Source organism: Sorex araneus, chromosome 3 (assembly GCF_027595985.1).
Source record: "Sorex araneus isolate mSorAra2 chromosome 3, mSorAra2.pri, whole genome shotgun sequence".
Taxonomy (NCBI): Eukaryota; Metazoa; Chordata; class Mammalia; order Eulipotyphla; family Soricidae; genus Sorex; species Sorex araneus.
The window spans coordinates 223,684,726-223,702,609 of record NC_073304.1 but is presented as its reverse complement, the minus strand read 5'-3'; the positions used below and the strand labels follow the sequence as shown (position 1 = coordinate 223,702,609).

Below are 17,884 nucleotides of genomic sequence, written 5' to 3'. Positions count from 1 at the left end.
GCCCTAACTGTGGCTTTTATCTCTTTCGAGATTTATGGGGCTCTGAAATATGGTTGGTAAATGAGCTTGTATAACTGAGCCAGACGTAGTTTGTGGGTTGGCTCCCACATACCAAACTTTTGCTGTTTAGTTTCTTGGTAAACTTGCCCTAAGTTGTTGGGGTTCAGTCACAGGTACATCAGCAATTTTGGGTTATCAGGAAGCCAGAAGGCTCCATCTGGCTGCTGATGCTCTTGCCCCGCAGGTACAGGTTGACCTGCTGGTGGCACCATACCCCAGCTTGTTTATTTTTCTTAAGCTATGTTTAATTGAGTTTAAATTTTTATATATATATATATATATATATATATTTAAGCTGAGATATTCAAGAATCCCTTTTGGTGTCTCATGGACACTGGGGATCAAACCCAGGTCAACTGTGTTCAAAGCAAATGCCAGAGCTGCGATACTATACTATTACTCTAGTCCCTATTTTCTCATAGTCTGAAAAAGTGCTTTCAGATTTCCCCAGGTTATAACTGGTATTTTTATCATTCTCTGGGAACTGGAGAGATAGGATAGTGAGTTAGATATTTGCCTTGCATGTGGCTAACTCTTGTTCAGTCTGGCACTGTCTATGGTTCCCCAAGGCCTGCAAGAAATGATCCCTGAGTCGAGAGACCAGAGTAATCCCTGAGCACCACCAGATATGACTCAAAAACAAAACTCAATTTTCTGAGGGCTAAAGTGATAGTTAGAGGGGTTAAGGTACACGCTTTGCATGCATCACCTCCCAGTTGGGTTCCCACCACCACTGAGTTCGAGCAGCACCTCATCCATGGTTCTCAGGAACATTTTGAATAGCTGCACAGTGGCTTTGGCTGCCTCTTCTACCTACTTAAAGTAACCCCTTTACTCTGCACTTAATTCTCTGTGTTTCCATTCATAGGATATTACCTAGGCATCTCACCTGCTGCCTCTGTCAATTTAAAGTTATTATTGAAATCATGTGCGAGACAGTCAAACTACATTGTACCACTCAATGTTCTACCAGTACCACACACTGTGGTGAGTCTGAATTGCCTGCTGATAGATTTTTAATTTATGTTTTATTTTAATTTTAATCACTGATGGCCCATTTTAAACTGATTATGTAGTTGCATTATTTCTATTAAGAGTTCAACTCCCTATATTTCTAAGAACTATTTCCCTTGGTAAAAGTCAGAATCTCAGTTACGTCTTTACCTTAGCAGTCTATGCATGACCTGAGACATCAGAGGAATGGAAGAAAGGGATGGAAGTGGGGAAGGGAGCTAACACTAATGGTCACAAATGAGGGCCGCACTGTGGGCAAGGTACTGGTCCTCCAGATGAGACTCAGCCACAGGATGCAGTTTGTAAACAGATTTTATATACAACAGATCTCAAGCGCCCTTTTCTTCATAGGACAGGTGTCGCTACTTTATTGCATGTGTTTTTGTAATTTTATAGGCAAGTACAAGTCATACTGTCTTATGAAAATTTTGCTTAGAGCCTGAGAATTTCTGGTTTTCTAAGCAGAGGTTGCCACTCAATCCTTCTAAGGATGGATGGCCTTGTGGATTCTTAGACCATCCCCACCTCTGAGCCTATTTAGAACTTTAACCCTTCCATCTACAAAGCACTCAGGCGCCCTTAAGTATTTTTCCACATAGTAAGTTTACTGACGTTAGCTTGATAACTTCCAAAATATGTTTTTAAGGGCCCAGGAAAATAGAACAATAGGTTAAAACACATAGTTTTCATGTGGGAGGTGTGAGTGCACCCCCCACAAAACAGTTTCTGAAGCACTGCTGGGAGTATTCCTTGGGTATTACTGAATATGAGGCATGCACGCATGCCGCGCGCACACACACACACACACACACACACACACACACACACGAAACACCCAAAAAAGTGTTTTCATGCCGGGATAGTATGACTCTGATTTGCTAACAGTAATTGGGCACATCGATCACTTTGCTTCTTACGCAAAGATAGTGTTATTGTTAAAATCAACTTTTAGCAAGTCTATCACTCCCTTCACAAAGGTGGGCATAACAATCATTTACAAATCACCTTTCATAAGATGAACAACAATCCTGGGGAATTTGGGGGGTGTGGCGGGGAGAAGAATCAGACTAAAAGGGATGTACAAACTGTGGTGTCTCCACACTTCGGTGGTGGTCCAGGTGAGGTTCACTTTGTACATGGAAACCAATAGCGTTGGTACTATTGTAACCATGTTACTCCAACTGCAATAATGTTATTTAGAGAATAACTAAACCAAATAATCGAAATCAGAATAAGATACTAATAACATTTTTTTATTTTAGGTGAAGATAAGCAAAACTAAAAGTGTTAAATGTGTCTAATGCCTAGATCGCGTGTTCCCAGTCTGGGACTCTTTGCAAGTCCATGCTTCTTCCTCACTTCCCTTAACTCCCTCTCTAAACTTCACCACCACCAAAAGCACTTTGAATTCTTCAGTAGAGTTTGGTCGGAGAGATCATCTAGCAGCTACAACACTTGCCTTCCATACGGCAGACTTGAGTTGGATACCTAGCATCCCAGATGGTCCCAATTACTAGCTGCAGTGATCCCTGAGCACAAAGAGAGAAGTAACCCCTGAACATTGCTGGGTTTGGCCCCACCTCCCCCCAAAAGAAACCCAACTACACAATGTTATACTTGACCTTCTAGCAGTCAGAAATTTTGTATGGTTCCCTAACTAGAGCTGGAAATAGTAGGAAGTAAGTGAAGACAAAATACACATCTTATAAGAGCTGTATTCCCCAATTTTGGTAGCTCTGATATTATTTCAGGAGCCAGAGAGATAGTACAGTGAGTAGGGGACTTTTTCCTGAGCATGGAATCAGGAGTAACCCCTGAGCATCACCAATTGTGGTCCACAAACAAAACAAAAATGATTATTTTCTAGATTTTATCAACATTGCACATTGACATATACTCTGGCAAATCCATTAACCTATCCTTAGACATCTGCCCAGATTCAACAACATCACACTAAAGGCTAATAAGCGAAAGAATTAGTGGGTAGGTGGAGGAAGGGTGCATTCAGATGAGGATCTGATTTTTGGAAGAATTTCTTCTTCGTCTATGACGGTAATAAGAATATTATCACCCAAAAGAGGTAGAGAGAAAAGTCCTCTATATGGGCAGGACAGGATAAAGGTATGGGAGTATAACAAGTCATAGTTGAGGGACTGGAGAGATGATCTAATGGAAAGAGTGCTTGCCTTTTTTTTTTCTTTATTGGGTCACAACCGGTGATACACAGGGGTTACTCCTGGCTCTGGCAGTGCTCAGGGGACCATATGGGATGCTGGGATTCGAATCCGGACTGACCACATGCAAAGCAAATGACCTACCTGCTGTGCTATCGCTCCAGTCCCTGGGTGCTATCCTTTCATGCAGTTAACCTGGGTTCGATTCCCAGCATCCCATGTGGTCCCCCAGGCACCACCCAGAATAGTTTCTGAGAGCAGCACTGTAGCACTGTAGCACTGTTGTCTCGTTGTTCATCGAGTTGCTGAGAGGGCATCACTAACGTCTCCATTGTGAGACTTGTTGTTACTGTTTTTGGCATATCGAATAAGCCACGGGAGCTTACCAGGCTCTGCCGTGCAGGTGGGATACTCTCAGTAGCTTGCCAGGCTCTCCTGAGGGACGGAGGAATCGAACCCGGGTTGACTGCATTCAAGGCAAATGCCCTACCCACTGTTCTATTGATAACTCCAGCCTGATGGACATAATTACCTTAAAAAAAGATTTTTTAATTAATTTTTAATTTGCTTTTGGGGGCCATACCCATTAATGCTCAGGGCTTACTCCTGGCTCTGCACTCAGGAATTACTTCTGCTAGTGTTCAGGGAACACGTGAGATTCCAGGGATCAAATCTTTGTTGGACACATGCAAGGTGAATGCTCTACCTTCTGTACTCTCTCTCTAGCCCTGCATTTATCTACTTTTATAAGGCTGTTCTATATTATTTAAAAAGTATACTATCAACAATTATGCAAACAAGTATAAGTAATAGGAACATGTAAAATTTAATTAAAGTAAATATTTAGCCATTATAAAGATTTTTTTTTTTGGCTGGAGATAGTAAAGCAGGTAAAGTGATTGCCTTGCGTGTAACCAACCCGGATTCAATCCCTGGCATCTCATATGGTCCCCCAAACGCTATCATGAGTGATTTCTGAGTGCAGAACCAGAAGTACCCCCTAAGCATTGCCATGTAGTCCCCTCCCCCCCAAAAAATCCAACTATTTTTCAAATGTAGTTTATCTTTTGGATGCATTCAGAGCACCAAGTCTAAACTTTATCATATATCATTTTACATATTTGCTTAGTACACCTTATTATGATCAACAGCAGGCTTGTTTTGTTAAACTTTTGTCAAACGTGATAATTGTGAGCCATAAAAATAACTAACTAAAAAAATAAAAAATATTATTTTTGTAGTACATTAAACCATTCAAATTTCTTGGGCTTATTCTTTTCTTTTTTTTTACTATGTATTCTCGTTTATTCTTCCCTAAAGATTCAAGACACATTTAAGAATACCCATCAGAATTCGACTAAAAAGGCCATATTTTTCCACATTTTTGGATTTCTCTTAGGAATCGTGGTTTCCCAGAGCCATCCGTAACCTCTTGGTCCTGATTGCACAGCCACCTTTCTTATCTAGGATTATAGATTTTGAGCATTTCTGGGTCATCCCTGCTTATCATATAATATCCTTGCCTCCGGCATGCACCTGCCTTTCTTGTTAAACAATCTTTTCAGTACCTTCTCTTAGGTTAGCTTTACATGCCCCCAATTTTGAACACATTCATACCTTGCATGTTAATGCCTCACTAACTTAACTCATACTTTCAATGAGGATTCTGTGAAAGTCTCTTCATCCTGAACAAAAAGGCTTAGAAATTGCGGAGAAAATTTTATATTATATCTGTATCTATTGCTGCAATGACGCATTTTTTCACCTGACCTATCTGATATCATTCTCTCAACCACCCTGGAAGAGATAAGCTGTTCTATTAGCAAACAGGGCAACTTGTGTCTTCTTGGATTTCGCCAAACTGAACTAGATTTCCACTAATTAAATTGTCCTCCATCTACTGGAGAACCACGGGTTGAATTGGAGGCTTCCTTCTAAACTTCTTCTTTTTTTAATATGTTTATTTTTTTAATTTGTGAGTCACTGTGAGGGTATAGTTACAAATTTACCCATTTTTGTGCTTGTGTTTCCCTCATACAATGTTTGAGAACCCATCCCTTCACCAGTGTCCATTCTCCACCACCAATGAACCCAGTATCCCTCCAACTCTCCAATCCCGTCCTCCCCACCCCATCCCGCCTCTGTGGCAGGGTATTCCATTTTGTCCTCTCTCTCCTTTTGGATGTTGTGGTTTGTGATAGGGGTATTGAGTGGCCATCGTGTTCAGTCTCTATTCTACTTTCTGCATGCATCTCCCTTCCCGCGCAGGATGTCCAACCACATTTTACTTGGTGTTCCCTTCTCTATCCGGGCCGCCTTTCCCCCAGCATGTGAGGCCAGCTTCCAAGCCATGGAGCCAACCTTGGTATTATATACTACTATTCTTGGGTGTTAGTCTCCTACTCTGTTATTTTATATTCCACAGATGAGTGCAGTCTTACTATGTCTGTCCCTCTCTTTCTGACTCATTTCACTTAGCATGATACTTTCCATGTTGATCCACTTATATGCAAAGTTCATGACTTCACCTTTTCTAACAGCTGCATAATATTTCATTGTATAGATGTACCAAAGTTTCTTTAACCAGTCATCTGTTCTAGGGCACTCAGGTTTTTTCCAGATTCTTGCTATTGTAAGCAGTGCTGCGATGAACATATAAGTGCAGATGTCATTTTGACTATATATTTTTTGTTTGTCCAGGATATATTCCCAGAAGTGGTATTGCTGGATCAAATGGAAGCTCAATTTCTAGTTGTTTGAGAAGCGTCCATTTTGTTTTCCAAAGGGGCTGAACCAGTCGGCATTCCCACTAGAAGTGTAGAAGGGTCCCTTTCTCCCCACATCCTCTCCAGCAGTGGTTGCTTTTGTTCTTTTGGATGTGTGCCATTCTCTATGGTGTGAGGTGGTATCTCATGGTTGTTTTGATCTGCATCTCTCTGACGACTAGTGATGTAGAGCACTTTTTCATGTGCCTTTTGGCCATTCGTATCTCTTCCTTGGTAAAGTTTCTGTTCATTTCTTCGCCCCATTTTCTGATGGGGTTGGATGTTTTCTTCTTGTAGAGTTCAACCAGTGCTTTATATACCCTTGATATCAACCCCTTATCGGATGGGTATTGGGTGAATATCCTTTCCCATTCTGTAGATTGTCTTTGTATTTTGGTCATGGTATCTTTTGCGGTGCAGAAGCTTCTTAGTTTAATATAGTCCCATTTGTTTATCTCTGTTTCCACTTGGTTGGTTAGTTGCATGTCATCTTTGAAGATACCTTTAGCTTCAATATCGTGGAGAGTTTTGCCGACCTTGTCTTCGATGTACCTTATGGACTGTGGTCTGATGTTGAGATCTTTAATCCATTTTGATCTGATTTTTGTGCCTGGTGTCAGGTCGAGGTCTAAGCCCATTTTTTTGCATGTGGTTGCCCAGGTATGCCAGCACCATTTGTTAAAGAGGCTTTCCTTGCTCCACTTCACATTTCTTGCTCCCTTATCAAAGATTAGATGATCATACATTTGAGGTTGTTCTTGGGCTTATTCTTATGCTTCTCTAACTCAGGGTTGAATTATCTGATAGCTGCATTATTATGTCTGCAAACTTTATTAAATAGTTTCTCTGATAAACCTAAAGAAGATCCAAATACATGTGATTTGTTTGACATACCAGGAACTAATCTCATAGCCATCCCAATGATACATTATGAAAAGTTTTCAAATGTTAATAGTGATTGATGGCATTAATATTTTTCAATTAGCTTGTAACAGTTATAAGATAGATTCTAACATGGACCTTAGTGTTAAATTGTGTTATTAAAAGAGTAAAACTATCAGCACAAAGAATAAATTATTAAATTAGTTCAGTGTTTATATAAACCAATAAGCATGAAGAGCAGGTAGACATTAAGAAAGGTATATTTTACTCAAAAAGTGTAGACTTTAAATCAGAATTTGGAACTTGCTCAATTTTAATCTTAATTTTTCTCTATCTAAAACACTGCTCCTTAATCATAGAGGAAGGTCACTTATCTCTAAGATGCATGTTATTTAAGTCAGCTGTGCATCAATCCTGTCCTGTGGCTGAATCACAGACCCAAGGTTAGTTAGTTTTTAATGATCTGAAATACTTTCAGATTCACAGAATACAGTTGGAACCAGATTATGTTGAATTCATAACTCAACATACTTCAATTCTGAATTCCTAGAAATCATAATTGCTAGAATTCTGAAGCAGAACCAGGAGTAACCCCTGAGCATGGCTGGGAATGGCCAAAAAATAAAACAGAAGTCATTGTTGATCTGTAAAGAGTCTAACTGGGCAGCAAATATTTGTCTTGAATACTAGGCACTTGGTCCTTGGGGACCAGTGGAATAATCATATTATTATTGTTTGTGTGTTTGCTTGTTTGGGGGCATACTCAGAGGTGCTCAAAGTTTACTCCTGACTTTGTGTTCAGGGGTCAGGCCTGGTAAGGCTTGAGGGACCCTATGGGGTGCTGGGGATCAGACCCAGGTTGGCTGCGTAGAAGACAAGTACTTTATCTACTCTACTGTCACTCTGCCCTCCAGTGGAATAATCCTAAATACATGTACTGAGTGAATTTATCTATAGCTATTAAATTAGTATATATATGTATATATGTATGTATGTATGTATGTATGTATGTATATATATATATACATAACATACATGTAGAGCGGCCGGAGCGATAGCACAGTGGTTGGTCATTCACCTTTCACGCAGCCGACCCAAATTCGATTCCTCCGCCCCTCTCAGAGAGCCTGGCAAGCTACTGAGAGTATCGAGCCCTCACGGCAGAGCCTGGCAAGCTACCCATGCGTATTGGATATGCCAAAAACAGTAACAATAAGTCTCTCAATGAGAGACGTTACTGGTGCCCGCTTGAGCAAATCGATGAGCAGTGACAGTGACATATAGAGTAATATATATACATATATGCATATATGTATATATATACACACACACACATATACATATACCTCTCTGAGAGCCCGGCAAACTACTGAGACAATCCCACTCACATGGGCAGAGCCTGGCAAGCTACCTGTGGTGTATTCAATATGCCAAAAGCAGAAATGATAGGTTTCATTCTCCTGACCCTGAAAGAGTCTCTAGTCATTGGGAAAGATGAGTAAGGAGAGGCTGCAAAATCTCTGGGCTTCGAGGAATGGAGACCTTATTGGTGCCTGTTCGAGTAAATAGATGAACAATGGGATGACAGTGATAGTGACATGTACTGAGCTTCATGCCTTATTTATTCTGAATAAATAGCGATGACCACTTCGTTTCTCCTTTTGTCAATCACTGTCACTGTCATCCCATTGCTCATCGATTTGTTCGAGCGGGCACCAGTAATGTCTCTCATTGAGAGACTTATTGTTACTGTTTTTGGCATATCCAATACGCACGGGTAGCTTGCCAGGCTCTACCGCGAGGGCTCAATACTCTCGGTAGCTTGCCTGGCACTCCGAGAGGGGCGGAGGAATCGAATTTGAGTCGGCTGCGTGAAAGGTGAATGACCAACCGCAGTGCTATCGCTCTAACCAGCCTTTTGTCAATCATAGGTGTAAATTTAGGGTTTCCCTGTTCCCCGTCCCACCATATGGCATTCATTTACTGATTACTTATTTGCTTGCCTGGGATTTCTGTCTGTCGATGCTCCCAAAATTCTCCCCAGTCATCTTTCATGATGACAAGCAAGCTCTTTCTTTTTGACAGATGAGGAAGAGTCCATAAGCAACACCAAAGGGGACTTCATGAAGGTTTTACAGGCCCGAAAGACGACAACCAGCACCGAGCTAACCATTGAATCGGAGAACACCTCGCCAGAGAGAAACAGCATGTCCCTTTTAGTGAACGAGCAGCTAGACGTGAATGATGAGAGTGATACCATTACTGGGCTAAATTACGTAGTGCCTTTTCTCCTGGATGGGAACATAGGAGATTTTGAATCAACATTGTTATCCTTCGTTAAGCTCCTTTTTTCAGATATGCAAGATGGAGCAAATCCTCTGGAACATTTGAAGAATAGCACAATTCCGATGTCTCTACAGCTCGAATCCAACAATACAACATACAATAAGTCGAAAAGTCTCCATTTTCTGGAAAGCTTGATAAATGTAGGAACTCAAGCAAAAGTTCACAAAGCTAGAAAGAGAGAGAAAACTGCCACGCTGGTCAGTTCCATACTTTTCGGGCCCAAACTGAAACATCAAATCTTTCCGAAGAAATTGAAAACTGTCTGGCCAAAGAGAAAGCACTTAGGAAAGGTGCAGGAGGGGGAGAGGCAACCACTGCAGATGAGCAGCACGATCAAGAACCCCGGGGGCCTCCAGAAGAGGCGCTTCAAAGAAGGGGGCAATCAGCACAGCCTAAGGAAAGGGGAGGCTCTGCCCACGACGGGGAACATTGCCCAAAAAAGAAGGCTCATGCAGCCGGCCCCAAGAGAACCGAAAGAGATTCCCTTGGCGGGGAGGCCCAGGAAATGGGTGGAAAACTCCTTCAATGAAGAGGCCTCCTCCATCCAGGAGCACAAGGCGGTGTTCTCCATGCCCCTGAAAGAATTCTCCATGGGCAGCCCATCTGCCGCCACTCCTAAAGTCCCACCCGAGAACCCCAAAGACCTAAGGGACATTCTCCGCGTTTTAGAAGACGCAGATGCCAGGGTTCGGAACATGAAGTTTCCCAGGCCCATCCCACACAATGGAACAAATTATAATTTTCAGAAATCTTACTCTCACCTGGGACGCAGAAGGGCCAAAGCCAGATCGAATACAGAGATGAAGGAATCAGCACCGGAGAGGCCGGTGCGAGACGCCAAGCGGCCTCCTTTCGCTGCGGTGAAGAGCCTCATCAAGTCCCCGCCAAGAGAGGAGTCTCTGTCTTGGAGAGATCAGGACAAACCTTTGCTCCAGTCCTTTCAACCTTCACACTCATCTGCAGGAAAAAGGACTGCAGAAAGCATGCATGCTGCTAATGGGACAAACACCAGAGGCATCACAGTGCCAGAGAAAACTGTCGGTAGCAAAGGCACCTCCCATGAGATGGAAGCCCCGATGGTGGACAACCTCACGCCGACTGTCAAGCAGTCCAGCGAGATGCAGTGGGAATATCACAACGTGGCCACCGACATCGTCTCTGCCACACAAAGACCAGACCCAAGAGAACAACTGGAGATGGAATACATCCAGCAGCTGCGGTCCCTTATCCCCAACAACAACGTGAGGAAGCTCATTGCTCACATGATGCGGACTCTAAAAACGGATTGCTCTGAGCCTCAGTTGAAGCTGGCATGTGCCAAGCTCCTCTCTGAAACCGGCCTCCTGATGAAGCGTCTCAGTGAGCAGGAGGAAGGAAAGGTTCCCAAGCCAGAATGGGATACGGACCAGTGGAAGACTGAGAACTTCATCAGTGACAATACCGAAGGCCAGGATGAACAGAAACAGCCAGAGGAAAGTGAGGTGAGGACAGATTTTTTTTCATAGAGTCTCATAAGTGAAATAAGTCAGAAGAAGGACAAACAGAATGATTGCACTCATTTATGGGATGTTAAAAAATAAATTAAATCTTAGTATGAGATTAACACCCAAGGACATTTAGAAACAATGACCAGGATGAATGGTCCATAGTTGAAAGCCTGCCTCAAGGGCTGGGAGAGAGGGCAGCTGGGATAGAGAAGGGATCACGATAACAATGATAGTTGGAAGGGATCGCCTGGATGGGAGACGTGTGCTGAAAGTGGGTAAAGGATCAAACATGATGACCTCTCAGTATCTGCATTGCAAACCATAATGTCCAACAGGAGGGTGTGGAGTGAGAGGAGAGAGGAGACAGTTAGAGAGAAGGGAGAGGGAAGAAGGAAAGAGAGGAAAGAGAGGCGGAAATAAAAGGTGAAAGAGAGGGACAGAGAGGAGAGAGAGAGAGAGGAAGAGAGAGAGAGAGAGGTGGGTTGAGGGCGGGGGGAGGTGGCAGGAGGGATACGGGGATGTTGTTGGGGGGTAATGTACACTGGTGGAGGGACGGGTGTTGGAGCACTGAATGGCTGAAACTGGCTCACAATCAGGAAAGCTCTGTAACTGTATCTCACAGAGACCAGGCTCAGGGGCTTCTGGGGCTCTCAGGCCATGCCATGAAAGAACACGAGCAGGAAGACCAGGGTCTCTTGGCTCTCCATCTTTTACTTGCTCGCTCTCTTTTTTGTGGCCACACAATTTTGACTACAATAATGATGGTCCCTGTGCTCATTTATAGAAAGGTAGCACTGTTCCTAGGAGAGGTAAGAGAGGACCTAACACACCAGATAAATAAATTGTAGAAGGAAAGGCTACAGACAAGATGGTGTAACGTATCTGGTGTGCTCTGTAAGAACATATTGGGGCCAAGGAGAAAGTTCAACACGAGTGCCCCTGAGCACTGAGCCAGCAGTAGCTCTGAGGACCCTGGGTATGGGCTGAAAACAAAAACAAAACAACCCCAAAACATATCAAACAAAAGCCTATAGTCCACTCATTTGAGAGAATGGGATTTTAGACTGTATAAGAATAGTTAGCCATTCTTTCTAATGTGCTTAAGAATCCTTCCCATTTTTTTGTCTAATTGTTCTTGGGTGCTGGGGCAATAGTACAGTGGGTTAGGCACTTGCCTTGCATGCCAACACCCCAAATCCTATCCCCAGCATCCCTTTTGGTCCTCCAGGAGTGATTTCGAAGTGCAGAGCCAGGAGTAACCCCTGATCATCACTGGGTGTGGCCCCCAAAAATAATGCATAAAAATAACTGTTCTTTTTCTTTCAGCTCACAAAAGAAGTTCCAGGATATGGCTATAATAACAAATTATTCTTGGCAATATCTGTGACTGTACTCGTGATGATATTGATTATAATTTTCTGTCTCATTGAGGTAAGAACAGTTCATTCAGACTTCCAGGATTTAATCTGTCTTATAATAGATTCAGGGGCTACAAATGGAAAATAGAAGCCCCTTTTCCTCCTATGACACTTGATTTTCCTCTTCAATCTTGAGTAATGAGGTGTGCTTGCTTCTCATATTGCAAAGATGATCCCAGGGCTTGTGAAGAAACCTGACTCCTGGGAGGTCACTGTGGAAGTGAAACCAAAATAACAAGCTCTTAGATAACTTTGAAGATAAGAAGGATACAGATGAAACAAAAAGATGAACCCCCTGTGTGCTGTTTGCGGACTACACCCTGCAATGTTCAGGTCCTGCCCCCCAGCTCAGTGTGGGGGGCGGGTGGGGGGAGTGTCACTTCTGGTGGTGCTCAGGGCACCTTGCAGAGCTAGGGATCCAGCATGGACCTTCTGCATGCAAAGCATGCACTCTGACCATCAGCTCTCTCACTCTCTGGTCCCAATATAAACTTTTTTTCCTCTTTTAAATTCAAAAGAATGTCAGTGGTTTGATGTACTCACCACTCACTGACATTCTTCTACTGATTACTTTCCTTGTTGACTGGATGGATCAAAATGGAGAGTCACCACCCTCCTGGGACTGAAAGATAAAGGTTTTGTTGTCCTGCTGATCAGTGCAGTAGCCCTCTTTAGGTTTAAGGTCCGTCCTGGTAGATGAAGTTAAAACTGCAGCTAAGACAGGGGTGATAGCTTCGAGGGCTAGTTTCCATACTTTGCATGACGGAGACCTGGATTCTATCCTCAGCACTACATGGTCCCGCAGACCCACCAGGGCCATCAGGAGCTCCTCCCAAAGAGGAAATCAAGTTGTTCCTGCATATGCTGGGTGGGTCCCAAACCAAACATACACATACTGCAGCCTGAGCCCTCATTGGGCTACTCTGATCATGGCAGGCGTGCAGTAGTTACTCCAAGGAGCTCAGCTACATCTGTCTACTGTTCAATTACACACCACTGACTTTTCCCAGCAGGCACATTAAATAAGTGATTTAAGGGCCAGGGAGATAATTCAAAAGACTAAAACTTCAACTCACTTTGCACATGGGAACCCCAGGTGCTAGCCATAGTGCTACCTGGTCCCTGAGTACCACTCCAGAAGTAGCCCCCACAAGTACCAACTGCCAGGTAGAGCCTTAAAAAAAAACCAACAGCAAAATGTGATTGAAGGGGTTCGGGATCTAGGTTTGTGGTGTTGCACTTGTCTTGTGTGTGTGAGGCCCTGGGTTCGATCCCTGGCACCACCACAACAACCAACAAAGAATTAGAATAAATTAGAAGTGACGGTGCTGAGGAAGAGCTCTCTGAGCCTTTGATATGTGTAAGCTGCTCGTCTGTGACATCACCAGCAAGCAGCACTGATTTATGCCAACCACAGTACAAGGCGTTTCCTATATGTTGTCTGGTTTGATCCTCGCAGTCCTCTAAGGGCAGCATTAGCATCCCTCCATTCTTGCTGTTCTTGTCATGCTGGCTACCAAGCCCACGTCTCCTGCATGCAAGGCAGGCATTCTCCCACTGAGCTACCTCCCCAGCCCCATCATCCCACTTTCAAACATGAGGGTCACATGCAAAGGAGCCCGTGCTCCTTATTCCACTGTTCCATTTTATCTCCTTAAGGACAAAAACACGGAAATGTTTAAAGTATTGAAATTTCAGTCAAAGTCGCTCAAAGAGTTAACATATTTATTTATTTATTTATTGGGGGCTATCTGTGCTCAGGGCTTATTCCTGGCTCTGCTCTCAGGGATCACTCCCAATAGGGTTCAGGGAACTATCTGGGGTCCTGGGATCGAATCTGGGTCAACCACATTCAAGGCAAGTGCCCCATCCACTGTATGATATTTATAGCTCCAGGAATCGACATATATCATAGAAGCTTTATTGGATTTGGTTTGTTTGGGGAGGAAACATTGCAATTGCAACCAAGTTTTGTCTCCTGTAAGACTCGACTCTGCTCGTTGCATTGAGGAGGACTCCTCACTGGGGATGAATAGTGGCGATGGGAAAGGCATCAGATTGGTTCTTGACATTGTTTAGAAAACACTGTTAAAAAGAATCTTTCTGTGTTTGGGTATTGGCAGATACTTTGTTTCCTACCTCAGTTTTTTATTTTAAATCTGGATTAATGTGCTGAATTTATCTAAAACAGTCACTAAGCTGTATTCCTAACTGTGCCCCTTAAGTCATGTGCTGTAGGAGAGTCCAGGGACTATTAATCAGGAGAAAATTCCTGTTCTCAAAAAGTGACATCAGTGAGTAGGTACAGCAAAATCAATGGAATTAAGAAGGTTGTATAGAGATTGGTCACCACGATAATCATGATCATATTTTTTTAAACAGATTTATTCTCATAGACCAGAGGAGTGTAAAGATGGAAGATCCAGGTAAATATTAGTCTGTCAATCTTTCATTTACCTTGGAGTGTCCTTCCCAGCCGTGCTTAGGTGCTTAGGGACTCTGGAGCCCTTCCGTGTGCTACTTGGCCCTGTGACCTGGCCTGAGTTCAGCATTAGTGTCTTAGGGCCCCATAAGGCCAGGCTGCTCAGTCCCCCATGTGGGGTGGCTCTGCTCTCAGGGATCACAGCCCACCTGTGCTCAGGGAGGCCATATGGTGCCAGAGACCAAAGTTGGAGGCTCACTCCCAAAAGGCCCTTTTAACTCTCTTTCCAGTAGCTTGGGGCTACTCTAGCCTCAGCGCTCAGTGTGGTGCCAGGAATTGAACCCAGGGCCTCACACAAGGAAGCCAAGTACTTTACCATTGAGGCACATCCCCCAACCTCTGTCTCTAACTCTTATAAGAAGGAACCGAGGGAAAATGGAAACTACCTTGCCCTTGGGGGTGCACTGCTGGTGAGTGGGAAAGAACATGGTCCCTGTCCCTTGGGACCTCTCCATTGATAACCAGAGTCCTTGAACTGGGAGCTGCATTTCTTGCCTCCACTCAGCGCCCTCTTGCTCTGTACACACACACTGCCTGTAAAGCGCGAGACTGCTCTCTCCTCTGTTCACACCTAAAACCCATCGCCGTGCCTCAGTGTGGTTCCTGCCTTTGATGCTGATACCTGTGGCTTCTTTGCTCACTGGCGATTGTCTGCAGGATGAAAGCTAGTGTGCTAAAGAACTTGGCTAACTGCACACAGGCATTTACTCTAGTTCAGCATCTGGGATAAAGCAGCTGGGACGATAGAATCACCTCCCCCAACCAAAACTTCCGGTAAAGGGTGCCTTAGAGACTAAATCCAGAGGCAACCAGTGGAAAGGCTTCTGGACAGACTCTAGTGCTTTCTCTCAGTGTGGTGGGCAGTTTGTTCATTGCACAGGGCATTTGCTGGGGCCATGGTGGTGAGCACAACTACATGTCATTCCTGTTTTTCTAGCCAGGCTACATGTAATGGTCTCTTGAGAGACTGTGTGGTCCCTTTGGAAGGACCCAACAAATGTCTTAAAACTGCCACAGGTATGCATGGAAACTTTGTCAAGGTTTCAGGTCATAGTGGTTTGACTCATCATGGCTCCAGACCTAGGTACCGATGTAGTTATCCTAACAAGACCAGAGACCTCCATCCTAGGAAGCATGGGAAATGGGTGAATGATGAATGATGTGTGTCCGTGTTTTCCTCCAAGGATCTTCTTTGGATTATTGCTTCGTAGGAGAAGTTCAGTGGAACATGAGCCTCAGGTAAGCAAGGGGAAGGAGGGGCACTGAGGCAGGACAGGAGTGGGCCGAGGTGCAGGATCATGAGCTCCCCTTGCCTTTTCCAAGAGGACTTTTTCTGGCGAAGGCGGCCCCTGTGGTTGAGGGACATGTATCAGCCACTCAATGCCATACGTCAGAAAAACATGGCACGGAAGCTACACGACAAGGATTCCTCTGACGAGGACGAGACTTTCAACAGAAACCAAGGGTAAATGATGGGACAGGTCCAATACCAAATTGAAGTCAGGAAGAGGTGCAGAGGGGGGACGTCCATTGCGAGAGCTGACTGTATTCTTGTTCCAGGGAGCTCAGGGAGGTCGGAGTAGTGAAAACAGAACTGACTCCTGAGGAGAAAGCAGCCAAGGAGACCAAGGCAGCCATGAAGTCCCAGGGAGCACGGAAGACTCAGGCACCTCAGCGCCCCCCACCACCACTTGTCCCCCTGGCACGACAGACCAGCAAATCTCTACATGACACCCCGACACCACAGACTCCCCCCCAGTCACGACAGTCCATCAGGTCTTCACAGCCCCTCTCAGCACGACAGTCCATCAAGGCTCCACAGGTCCCCCATGCACGAGAGTCCTTCAGATCCCAGGAGATCCTGTCATCACTGGAGATCTCAACTCAGATTGATGAGGAGCAATAGGAACCATCACCGGAGGACATGGTGTTAGAGGCCCCACAGTGAACGCAAAAGTTTTAAAATGTGCTACCAGTATAAAATGCGTTACCAGTATATCCTGGCCATTACCAGTCTTACAGGATTGTGGAATACCAAATTGAAAAAATGGACTAAAACAATGACGTGATACATTATTAAAGGCCTCGTCAGTTTGTCAAGTTTCAAAGATCAGACCTAAAAACGTGTCCTCAGAAACATGAATAAATTTCAATTTTGCAAATTAAGGATCATGAGTAACATCCATTTGCCATAATTTATTAGGAAGGAGTCCTCTTGGATTAACCCCATCAGAAACTATTCTGAAATGACGTGCACAGGCAGGGCAATTTTTAACAATTTTTGCCTTTCTAGTAAGTCCAAATTGATATTGAAAGGCTTTTGCATTTTGAGGATGTAATTTATTTGACTGTTCAGGTGTAGCGATAGCCTGGGCTGGAGCGATAGCCAAGCAGCTAGGGCGTTTGCTTAGCATGTGGCCGACATGGGTTCGATTTCTCTGCCCCTCTCGGAGAACCTGGCAAGCTACCAAGTGTATCTCACCCGCATGGCAGAGCCTGGCAAGCTACCCGTGGCATATTTGATATGCCAAAAACAGTAACAACAAGTCTCACAATGGAGATGTTACTGGTGCCCACTCGAGCAAATCTATGAGCAACAGGATGACAGTGACAGTTCAGGTGTAAGAATAGTATGATATCTAAGAGCAAGGTCTGCTTGCTCATTGCCTTCAGATAAAGGACCTGGTAACTCTGAATGGGCTCTGATATGCCCTATATAGACCCCAGACATCTCTGATATGTCCTATATACACCCTAGAGGTCCGGGCTTGCAAGCATTGCTGATTATTAATAAACAAAGTAACAATGGGAGAGGTATTCATTTGAGACAAAATGCCTGTTTCTACTGCTGGCAAATTTTTTGCTATATAGTAGCTATCCATAAAAATATTCAAAATGTCTTTCCATAATTGCAAAGTTTTCCAAATAGCATATAATTCACTGCTGTGCAGATGCAATAGAAATAGAAAACAACTGAAGTGTATCTTTCACAACTATACTAGCAAATCCTTTAGGGGTGCCCTCAGTAAATACAGTTAAGGCCCCTGCAATAGAAGTCTTTAACAACATGGGGAAAGATAAAAGATGTCTTTAAGGCAAGTTGTAACAATCTATCACCAGGATAATGATGATTATAATTCAAGTATTTTTGCTGAGCCGCTTGAAGATACTCTTCTACTGCTTCTAATGCCAAGGAAGCTTCTGGAGTTAACTCCCTGGGGGATAAAGGATCAGCATCACCTTTTAACATATCAAA

The 17,884-nt window shown here is 43.9% G+C and overlaps 1 protein-coding gene across 1 annotated transcript in view; it reads left to right on the top strand.

Moving 5' to 3' along the window:
- The window catches only part of LOC129403537 (leucine-rich repeat-containing protein 37A2-like), a 41,899-nt gene extending 25,365 nt beyond the window's left edge, over window positions 1-16,534 (top strand). Inside the window, exons 6-12 of the mRNA XM_055132266.1 lie at window positions 929-1,047; window positions 8,981-10,722; window positions 12,055-12,159; window positions 14,529-14,572; window positions 15,813-15,867; window positions 15,954-16,093; window positions 16,189-16,534. Coding sequence (XP_054988241.1) covers window positions 929-1,047; window positions 8,981-10,722; window positions 12,055-12,159; window positions 14,529-14,572; window positions 15,813-15,867; window positions 15,954-16,093; window positions 16,189-16,534 — 2,551 coding nt within the window. The remainder of the gene's footprint in view (window positions 1-928; window positions 1,048-8,980; window positions 10,723-12,054; window positions 12,160-14,528; window positions 14,573-15,812; window positions 15,868-15,953; window positions 16,094-16,188) is intronic.
- Window positions 16,535-17,884: the final 1,350 nt, after the last annotated feature.